Source organism: Fusarium musae, chromosome 10 (genome assembly GCF_019915245.1).
Source record: "Fusarium musae strain F31 chromosome 10, whole genome shotgun sequence".
NCBI classification, from domain to species: domain Eukaryota; kingdom Fungi; phylum Ascomycota; class Sordariomycetes; order Hypocreales; family Nectriaceae; genus Fusarium; species Fusarium musae.
The window spans coordinates 132,718-143,096 of NC_058396.1; the positions used below are offsets into that span (position 1 = coordinate 132,718).

Genomic DNA, 10,379 nt, shown 5'->3' on the forward strand with positions numbered 1-10,379 from the left:
TTCTTACAAAACAACTTGGACATCTTGACAGGTCACTCAACATGCTGGCTCAACAGAGGGATCGCTGGTCTAAGAACGGAACTCGAAAGAAATCTCACATCGACGGGTCGGTCGGATATGCAGGTTCCGAAATGTCCAATCAACATCACGAGCTCAGGCAACACCTACCTGATCGACTTTCCCAAGAACAGCTATCACGTTAATACACTTTCGAAATCCATGATGATTATACTAACAAGTATACACGGTAAGTTGTCAGCTTTGTACTCGATGTCTTACTAAGAGGGGTTTAGTGGCCGCCATGACACTTGCTTTTTTTATTATATACCCCATCATCCTGATCTTTTCGACAATGATCGCTCTTGGCGAACTCATCGAGCGACCCTTATTTAAAGCTCGGATCGAAAAATGGCAGAAGATACTTTTCTGCGTCTTCTTCCTCCCTCTTCTGGCCATTGGCCTGCTATGCGGACTGACTGGGATGGGGTCGTCAGACCACTTTCGAACAGAACATGGGGTAAGTCGCATGTCGTATCGACAGAACAGTACTGATCATATATACTCCAGATCATTGGCTTGGTCACGGCAGTTTTGGCAACTTTGGCAGTAGGAGTATACCTCATCGAGAACAACCTCAGACCAAAGATCTCTATAAGCAGGAAATGGCGCCGAGTACACATGATGGTCAACTACACCGACATCTTTATCTGCCAGGCTGTGCTCATGCTTTCTGGCTTTGCCCTGCCCGACGGAATCGACGACTTTCAAGTCATGAGTCTTTGCGGCACAAGGCATATCTCCACCTCACTCTCTTTCTCGGTGGGCATGATGGTAGCGTTCGTATGGAACAGTGCGATGGCAGCTATGACGCTTCAGTGGTGGCTTGTTCGCAGGGCTAGTGAGGACAAGCCTCCTGGCAAGATATGGCGGGTGGTATCGCGCGTCTTTAGGCGGAAAACCAACACCTGTGAGGATGATCAGTAGGCCGGTGAAATCTTCACCGGATTCGGCCACAATGACTCATGATTGGAACCCGTTTATGTATGTGTTACGCACCAGGCCGATGGCTCCTAGGCCACGTCAGTGGAACTCCTGGCAGTCTGCCGCGGCCTTTATAGATTACTAGAGCAGATATAGCGAGATGTTAAAATCTATTTTCTAGAGAAGGATATTCCATATGCCACAGTAGTAAGATACTGTAACCTTACTACGACGAATTCCGGGATGTCAAATTCTAGGCTCATACAGTATCTACGCCACAGTAATGCCAACAAACGCTCCAGACCCTTCATATACCTTCTTCCTGTCACCTCCTTCCATATCAAACTGGTACACCGAGCCTCCCAAATCCGTGGCAAAGAGACGACAATTCTTGGAGTCAAGCTTGATGCCAATGGCCTCGTGTAATCCCCGAGCAAGAACCTCGTAATCAATGACTGGCTTGCTTGCACCATCGTGAGTCACCTTGCTAATTGCCTCTAGCTTGGCGCGGTTGATGGTGTTACCATCCGGCAGCTCGCCTCGATCCGTCCAGTAGAGGACGTTCTCATCGTCGTCGACCTCCAAATCAATAGGTTCTGGTAAGCCTTGGAACAGTACCTCGATATCTGTCCTGGTCTTTGCATCTTCGCCTGGCTGAAAGTCAATGTTGGCTTGAAGGATACGACCCTTCCCTCCCTTGGATGGGCCTTTCTGTGTCCAGTAAAACTTGCCAGTGGAAGGCGACACGGTGATGCCGACACACCATCTTGTAGGGTCTAGCATATGCTCATCGACCTGCCAGTCACCAGTCTGGATCAGGGTTTCGAGGTCAGAGCCATCAAAGTTGCATCTCATGATCCGCATTCCCTCACGATCAGCAAAGTACAGCTTTGAGTTCTTGTTATCGACAGTCAGCTGCTTTGGTGTATGAACCAGACCTTGGGGGACAATCTCCTTAAGATCCGTACCATCGAGATTGCAACTGAGAACAGCACCGTCGTTGGACGAAGGATTGCCCATACAAGTCCAGAACAGCTTTCCGGCGGACTTTGAGATGTCGATACCATCAGGCATGCGCTGGCCTGAGACGAGTGTCTTCATGGGCTTCGCATCACTTGAACCCAGCAACACGCGACCAGCTGAGACACAATCCTTTGCGTTCCCACTTGACAATCCAATGTCTAAGAAGTAGAGCGAGATTTCATGATCGGAGTTGACAAGCTTGCTTGGGGGGAGCAACCCTCCCTTGTCAGACTTGGCTCCCAATCTGCCTTCATCAATGTACTTCTGAAGAAACTTGACAGGCGTATCAGGCAAACCACGCTCAGCAATGTAATGCTGCTCAATAAAAGACACAGTATCAAGACCAATAGCGTCCATCATCGCAACAGGTCCCTTCTCCTTAGCATACCACATCTCCCTCCAGAGTTTCTCGATCTCCTCTGGAGTAGAGACCTCTTCTGCAAGGATGTTCAGAACCTCTCGCTTGATGGCAGCCCAGAGACGGTTGTATATGAAGCCCGTTGACTCTTTCTGTGCGATGTAGGGGTGAAACTTGATCTCCTCAAGCTTATGATAGAGGAATGGGAAGATGGTCTCGTCGGTTTCTCCGTCGGTCATGAGCTCGACGACGCGGTAGTCTGGTGGCATGTAATAGTGCATGTTCAGAACGCGTCGTTTTGTCTCCGGCTTCAGACCCTCTATCATCTCTCTTGACTTGAAAGATGACGAGTTACTGCAGAGGATGGTGTCATGTGATGTGAGCTTCTCCAAGTCTGCAAAGGTTGAGATCTTGAGGGGAAGCTTAAAGCCTTTAAAAAGAACAAGGCAGACGGGTCTGCCTTCTGTTCGACGTATCTTCAAATCACCAAAACTTCCACTATTACGCCTGTCGTTACAACCTCAACAACAAAATGGATAGCACAACCTGTCAGGGTAGTCGTTATTAAGCGGGTCAGCTTTATTGTTAATCATATCGCCCGGAAAAAAACAACGAAGACCGCATCCACGACAATCACAAAAACAAGCACTGCTAGTGTCGCCGCTTTAAAGACTCAGAGGATAACAAGCACCCAGACAGATGATGCTACCAGTACAGACATAGCACAAGTTACTCAGAGTGCCATAGTGCAAGTGACACAGCAAGTGACACAGCGCATCACTAGTACCGTTACAGCTACCGTTTACGTGACATCTACTACAGATCTTACAAGCATTGGCACCATACAGATCACAGAGGAAGTTCCGACCACTGTCATTGTTACGTGAGTTCCTGATTCAACCGTTTGCAGTTAGTGAAGCTTAGATAACTAATACCTAGTATAGCAGCACGTAAGCTATCACAAGGTGGAATTCAGGAAGAAGTAATGTACTGACATTCAACAGAGCGGAACCTGCCACATCAACGAAGTCAGCCCGTAAGATCTCCTGGAACTCTAAATTCAGAAGAGAATGGCTAATTGATGGTCCTTAGAATACATGTGTGGGGTCCAGGGCTACGGATCTAGCGACTATAAGATCATTCAAGACACGGGACGATATGACTTTGGCACATGCAAATCGTATTGTTCGGCACAGCCTGACGCATTGAGCTTTGCGGTCTATGATTCGCTTTGTGCATGCTTCAACGCCTTGATGTAAGTAAACCATTCTACTGTTTCTCTCCGACTTCACACAAGACAACACGTTGTCGTGCTAGTGTTGTATTGACATTTATCAGGTATACTGTCTTGACCAGGAGGGATGCTGGTTCCGTCTTTCATTGGTACGATAAGGTCTGTCCCTCAGCGACGGTATGTCAAGTCCCTACAATGTCTCATCTCAGCCTATCATTGTTCTGGATTCGACTAACTCCCGTCTTAAGCACGCCAAACGAGCCGCACAAGTGAATAACAACGTCCCTGCGTACTTACCACTCAAGGGCGCTAGCGACGTGAGCAGTGCGTGTTCATGTCATATCACCAACAAACCAGCTGCGCCTACTACTACAACAATAAATGCTGTCAACGCTAAAACATTCACATCTACAGTAAAGAGCTTCACAAAGGTTTACTACAAGACGACAAATTACGTTACTGTCACCAGTCAGAGGACTGTCAGCATAACTGACCTCAAGACAATAACCGCGACAGATTACAGCACCGTAACCATCACAGACCTCAAGAGTCTTACAGTCTCTCAACCCATCATTGTCACCGTCACCGAAGTTGAGATCGTCACTATTACCAACGTCAATACCGTTGATGTTACAGACTACAACACTGTCTATACTACCGATGTGGATACGGCCTTAGAAACAGATGTCGAGACTGTAATTGCTACTGATGTGGAATATCTTACTGAGACCGACGTCGAAACAGTTGCCGTTACTATCACCAACGCCGCCACGATAACGCCCTCTCCAGTAACTGTCGTGGTGGTATCAGGAACTACATGGGGGTGAAATATCAGCTAGCATGCCCTCACTAGAAAGATTGAAATAAAAGACAATATTGAAATGACACTGGATATGTTTGTTACCCCAATAATCAAACTAAACCACTTTTATTGACTTATACTCATACTGTTCGGACAAATCCCGCGGACAAGGTCCGAAAATTGTGAACGGCCCCATTTAGGAATAGCCCAAGGAGAAGAGTAATCGCAAACATCTCAATTCATTCTTCAACTCTGCTCTTGATCTTCTTCTTTCAATTCTTCAATTGGTAAAGTAAAAATGGTGCTCACCAAGGATGAGAAAGCTCTTCACAACCAGGTCAACATCCTGCCTCGACGCCAACTAGTCATCGCGCTCGCCACGCCACCCTTTCATCGGCTTTACTCCTCGTCACAATTGATCAAAATGGTATATCAGTGACTCTCCCCACCATTGCCAAAGATCTCAACGCCGAGGCCACCATTTCATGGGCTGGTACTCCCAGTTTGATCGCCAATACCTGTTTCCAGATGCTCTATGGTAGACTATCCGATGTCTTTGGCCGCAAGGTCGTTTTCATATCTGCCGCTTTACTTCTTTGTGTTTCGGATTTTCTCTGTTCGTTTAGCCAGAATGCAGTCATGTTTTATGTCTTTCGGGCTCTCGCCGGCATCGGCGGCGGAGGTGTCTTGAACCTCAACAACATCATCATTTCGGACATTGTCAGCCTCGAGCAGAGGGGAAAGATCCAAGCCATCGCTGGTGCCACTGTCGGACTGGGTAATATCATCGGACCCTTCATCGCCGCTGGCATCATGCAGAGGTCATCTTGGTGAGCGTTCTTCTGGCTTTTGACACCACTATCCTTCATCACCACTGCCTTGGCCTTTTTCTTTCTCCCTTTCAAGCCGGCAACTATTTGCTATAAGGAAGGGACTACTAAGATCGATTGGGTGGGCTCATGGGTCTCAGGTGTTGGTATTGTTCTTTTGCTAATCCCTATTTCTGGAGGTAAGATTTCAAGCAACGTGAAGCTTAACATAATTAATTTCGTTGTCAAGGAGGTTCATACTTCTCATGGAATTCGCCACTTTCTATCAGCTTCCTCGCCGTCGGTGGCTCGTTGTTCATCGCCTTTATAGGATGGGAATGGAAGATGGCAAAGCTTCCCATGATGCCCGGTAAGATCACATACCTAAAGTTCATTCATAGTATCCTGCTAACTCAAATTCCTCCAGTTGACATCTACAAGAACTCAAGTTGCCTTTGAGGGTCAGACAACTAACAGTCGAGTCCTCTTCCCATCTCGGTCGAATATTACCCCCAGGGCCCAGTTCCAGAATGCCATTTGCGCCGCATGTGATGCAGACAACTTTGTTTTCTTCACGAAACTCAATCTCGAGCAGATGGAAATAAGGACAACTGCCACTCTCTTCGGGCCCTAGATACTGTGCCTCGTCGTATGGCTTTCCCATCTGACTAGCCACGCGACGACCCAGCAGCTCAGCACGTTTGAGAGCAGCCCCAGAATCCGCCAATACAGCTCCTGGGCTTGCATACCCAGTTAACACAACCTGATCAATCACTCGGGAATGGATGGGGTATATACACGTCTGCATTGTCAGTAGAGCCATTGTCCACTGTTCCGGGAATGTTGTATTAGACCCAGCAACAGCAATAAATCCAGCCACACGAGGCTTGAGGTCTCGTGGATCAATTTTCACGTCTTTGACAGACTCATCTCCCTCTTCCTGTCGACACTTGAGGTCATACGCCATACACACATCAGCGTAAGGACCAAGTATAGCATCTGTAAGCGCCTTCAGTGTTCCGGCAGGTTGGTGGCTGTATACCGGACTGGCAATGATGATGGCGTCGGCGTCCATGATAGCTTCAAAGACAGACTCACGGTCGTCAGGCTCCCTCTGTCCTGGTTGATGTTCTTTTCCATCATTGCGATACGGTATCACAGATGGATCATCTCGGAAGGGTAGGTGCTGTCTTTGAAGTGCAACGGTAGGTACATGAATCCAAGACATAGAGATTGACAAATCGGGGACTCTAGCAGCTTTAAGGGCTGCTTTGAGTAGGATCTCAGAGTTTCCATGAACAGAGCCGTTACAAAGGCCGAGAATATGCATGCTGAGAGCTACGCTTTACAAGAGAATAGACTTGTTGTTGTGGGACTATGGGCGATGTGAAGCTGGAATTGCAAGACTAGCAATAACTCGTTGTTCAGGCTCTAACCCAAAGGCCCTGATCAGAGGATAAACAAGCTGTTTTGCAAATTAGATCGTGCTGGCTCCTCTGCCAGTCTAGACTACATTAGAGTATTTCCCATTTCTAACCAGAGGCATGTTTTCGGAACTGCGGTGGTGGAGACCGGCGATCCGAACGACTGTGACAGTCCATGCATATGCATCTCTTAAGGCCCTTCAGGCCTGGGTTCCTAGCGTACGGTATTTGTTCTAACTAACATCTAAGGAGCGGAAATAAGATTGGCTTCCGACATAAGTTTGTTGGTTAATGCACTTTATATCTTAGACAAACATTTACTGTTTCGATAATGAATTTATACTTATAAAGTAATGTAATCTCAGCCTACGTTAACAAGGGCATGGTCACTCAAGGACATACTTTATGGAAATTACCCAATCTGGGTTGAGTCCATCCTGCATCGCGGGGCCGATCGACTGCGGGGCCGACCATTATCTCCGATCGAGCACAGGACCACGATGGATGTCCGCCGGTGTCATGTCTCGCCCATTCATTCTCGCCAGTCAGGACGGAGGGAGGTTCGCCATTTCAAGCATCGAATCATCAAGCACATAAAAAAAGTCAGTCTTCTAATCATACGTCAAGTTCGCGACCATCGACCACTGTCTTTTCATCGTCGAGGGCAAGCTTCAAGTCGAGCTACAAGGCTCATCGGGTGTGAATGAGCTTCACGACGGTGAGACGGTGGTTATCTCGGCTGGTCAAAGCTTCAAGTTGGACTTTGCATCAGCCTTTGTCAAGTTCTTTTCAGTCGAAAATGGTCGGGGCATTGAGACCTTGATCCAGGATTCTGGCAAACCATTTGAGGGCATGGTTCTGCCGGATAAGGCTGGGGAGCTAGACTCTGCTGCGCTTGCTCGCGTTGCCAAGGAGATTAATGCTACCATTGAGTAGGCAATCGACATTGCAAGGCTGAGAAGTACTTGAGAGGTACTAGAATGAAGATCTTATTCAGATTCAAACTGACTTCTAGAATGTGCCTTTGTTACTCCCATCTGATCTTGAACTTTAAAAGTATCCTCTGTTGCATCAATTTCAGCCCTTTGCTGTCGTAAAGCTGTACTAGCCGAAACCCCTGATTCAAGCGATCTAGTCTTAGACTGGCCCACGCGAAGAGATGATCATTTGATAAGCCTTCCACAAATGTCAACCTGACAATATTAGTTTCATCTATGATAAGGGAAGGTTAATCACCTGAGGATGCAGAGTTTCGGAATAATAGTAGCCTCTGCCCTTGTAACAAGGAAGTTGAGGTTATATCCTAAAGCCCCTGATTCATTTTCTGTGGTGTTTAGTTCTTGTCGTGGTATGCGAGGCTTTTCCTCGTCATTAATGTGAAGCGAGACTATCATAAATGACGCCAGGTTCTTGATTTCTCGGCCGGTACTGGTCATGAACTCCTGATCTTTGAAAGCGAATATAGACAAATCAAGGCTTTTCCTTGGACCTGCTTCAAGGTCGTTTGATGTGTCCATTTTTGAGCTTCGATAGCTGTCGGGTTTCAGAACCCACCCTGACTCATCAGCGAACATTCCCTCATTCAACATCATGCCCTCATCGACGTTATGACTGACGATTCCAGCCATTTGAATGCCGTATCTCCAAAAGCGTAAGGGATCAAGGTTTGAAGTACCTTGTCTCGCTTGGCTCGGATAGACACGAAAAAAGTAGTGTTGGTTGTGTCTGAAAAGCTCGGTGGCAGATGTTGAAATGAGGTCCTGCACCTTGTCTTCCTGCATGGAGAAGAGGTGAGTAGGGGACTTTGTCCGCGGAGTATCGAAATTCTCAAATCGCTCGCGTCGCATGTAAACTCCTAGCTCGGCCAGCGGCTGTATGATGGCGACTCGCGCTGCCTTGTGATCACTCTCGCCCGGCAGACCGTCGTCGGCTTTATCATTGCTGCGAGCAAAATTACTTGTAAAGCTTCCGAGTCTTATAAGAATCCGACCTTGGAGGTCTTCGAGCGTTGGTAGCTGAAATCGTGGGTCGCAGGCCTCAAGTGGCCTATCAAGCAGAATATCGTGCCACTCTTCGGTCATGATCTTAACCATCAACTCTTGCTGTCTAGAGTCTGCGTGGACCTCGAGGTTGACGATCAGAGGCAGATCAGTCCCAACAAAGGCAAAGTCTCTGATCAATTGACAGGCTTCCCTGAAGCCGCAGGGCGTCATAAGAGTATAGCCATCTGTGACGATTGGTTCTGCAGGGGAATTCATATGACCCCGTTGGGAAACGCCGGTCTTCAGATCCACAGGCTTTGGTGCATTGCTTTCTCTGTTAGGACCTAAAAGCCTAGTAAATGTCTTGACAGTCTGCGCAGGTTTGGATTCTCGCGGCTGTTCTACTTGAGAGTCTCGCTGCTCTGTATCAGTAGTACCATTCCAGATATCCAAATCAATAGATCGATACCCAAGAAAGAGGGCCTGCTCATGAGTCAACATTGTCATTATATTCGGTTGTTTGCTTAACTTACTACTTTTATTGCATCACCAGCGTTGCGAGAATTTATCAAGGTATTTATGAGAGTCCGATGGCTGCTGTTGATAAAGTAGTTTGATATAGGTTTCGTAAGGTCCTTCGGCGGTAGATGTTTCAAAGGATTCAAATAGAACTTGGTCATAGCTACTAAGAAGCCATGTAAATCAGATACTGGTCGACAGTCTTCCGGAATGTCTTCATGTTGAACATCTCTGATGAAATTTGCAAACATAGACTGTGTGTTCGTAGGTGACTCTAACCGCCTATGGTAAATGCTGATCAGGATCTTCCAGTCCTTCTGGTTCGCTACAGACTTTTCGTCCAAACCGAGAAATCGGATCAAGTTGTTAGTGGCTTCTGATATGTGCTTCTGCGGTTCAGTGTTATCGGCCTTTTTGCGGGAGAAGAAGCGCTTAGTGAGCCTTCGAAAGCCGGAGGTAGACTCCTGAGTGTTTGGTTTGGAGCCTGTGGCGTCGCTTGAATGCCTGCTGTCTTCACTGTATCTACTACGACTATCTACCGTAGCGAAGCCAGGCCTCATAACAGTTCCGAGAAGATCCGAACTCTCAGAGCTACTTTCTGGCTCAATCTGTTGACAGTCGTTAGTCTTATTACACGTAGGAAATAGTAGTAGGCAACCCACAATTTCGACAAACTCGCTTTGACATTTGGGACACTGCATTCCATCTACATCTCTATACCATCTAGCCTCGCATTGATGGCAAAAGACCACATCACGGGCCTGTTTCACCGATTCAAGAGTCTCTTTTGTAAGCTGCGAAATATCAGTCTCGGCCTCAGCAGATTCACCGTCGTGCTCGTCAGCAAAGCCGATATCAAGGCCGAGCTTATCCTTTCCATCAGAGCTCATCTGCTCGGTCATGATAGCCAATCTTCCATAGTCGCAGGTGGTTAACTTCAATGTAGGGTCAATATTCCCCATCTCATGTTCATAAGCATCCAACCACTCGGTGATAGCAGCAGGCTCGCCGCGTTCTAGGTTGAAATACCCGACTTCACCGCCCATATCAACCTCTGAGGATCTGGGCCATGGAAGAGACCGGAGTGAGAAGTCGTGAACGTGCTCCAGGACGTGATCTATGAGTTCTAGACAGTCGGGTTGACCGTTAATTTCACAGAGGGGACAGCTCTTTATGCCCATTCTAGTCTGTGCAGACGATGAGATAATCGATGAGATGTCCTCCCCGTTGTCCGGATGGGCCTTATG

The 10,379-nt window shown here is 47.4% G+C and overlaps 7 protein-coding genes across 7 annotated transcripts; 4 read left to right on the plus strand and 3 right to left on the minus strand.

Moving 5' to 3' along the window:
- Positions 1-352: 352 nt before the first annotated feature.
- Positions 353-984, plus strand: J7337_012186 (uncharacterized protein; the record flags this gene model as incomplete). Its single annotated transcript, XM_044829716.1, has 2 exons — positions 353-517; positions 568-984. 2 exons carry the CDS (start codon positions 353-355, stop codon positions 982-984), a joined length of 582 nt encoding a protein of 193 aa, XP_044674632.1.
- A 267-nt stretch (positions 985-1,251) lies between these two features.
- J7337_012187 (uncharacterized protein) lies at positions 1,252-2,688 on the minus strand (the record flags this gene model as incomplete). Its single annotated transcript, XM_044829717.1, has 1 exon — positions 1,252-2,688. The coding sequence occupies one exon, from the start codon at positions 2,686-2,688 to the stop codon at positions 1,252-1,254; it is 1,437 nt and encodes a 478-aa protein (XP_044674633.1).
- A 1,087-nt stretch (positions 2,689-3,775) lies between these two features.
- On the plus strand, positions 3,776-4,423 carry J7337_012188 (uncharacterized protein; the record flags this gene model as incomplete). Its single annotated transcript, XM_044829718.1, has 2 exons — positions 3,776-3,920; positions 4,011-4,423. 2 exons carry the CDS (start codon positions 3,776-3,778, stop codon positions 4,421-4,423), a joined length of 558 nt encoding a protein of 185 aa, XP_044674634.1.
- Positions 4,424-4,696: 273 nt separating this feature from the next.
- On the plus strand, positions 4,697-5,232 carry J7337_012189 (uncharacterized protein; the record flags this gene model as incomplete). The annotated part of the gene is made up of 2 exons (XM_044829719.1): positions 4,697-4,825; positions 4,927-5,232. The coding sequence occupies 2 exons, from the start codon at positions 4,697-4,699 to the stop codon at positions 5,230-5,232; spliced, it is 435 nt and encodes a 144-aa protein (XP_044674635.1).
- A 366-nt stretch (positions 5,233-5,598) lies between these two features.
- On the minus strand, positions 5,599-6,537 carry J7337_012190 (uncharacterized protein; the record flags this gene model as incomplete). The annotated part of the gene is made up of 1 exon (XM_044829720.1): positions 5,599-6,537. One exon carries the CDS (start codon positions 6,535-6,537, stop codon positions 5,599-5,601), a length of 939 nt encoding a protein of 312 aa, XP_044674636.1.
- A 594-nt stretch (positions 6,538-7,131) lies between these two features.
- J7337_012191 (uncharacterized protein) lies at positions 7,132-7,567 on the plus strand (the record flags this gene model as incomplete). Its single annotated transcript, XM_044829721.1, has 2 exons — positions 7,132-7,233; positions 7,259-7,567. The coding sequence occupies 2 exons, from the start codon at positions 7,132-7,134 to the stop codon at positions 7,565-7,567; spliced, it is 411 nt and encodes a 136-aa protein (XP_044674637.1).
- Positions 7,568-7,863: 296 nt separating this feature from the next.
- On the minus strand, positions 7,864-10,313 carry J7337_012192 (uncharacterized protein; the record flags this gene model as incomplete). The annotated part of the gene is made up of 3 exons (XM_044829722.1): positions 7,864-9,096; positions 9,147-9,740; positions 9,795-10,313. The coding sequence occupies 3 exons, from the start codon at positions 10,311-10,313 to the stop codon at positions 7,864-7,866; spliced, it is 2,346 nt and encodes a 781-aa protein (XP_044674638.1).
- Positions 10,314-10,379: the final 66 nt, after the last annotated feature.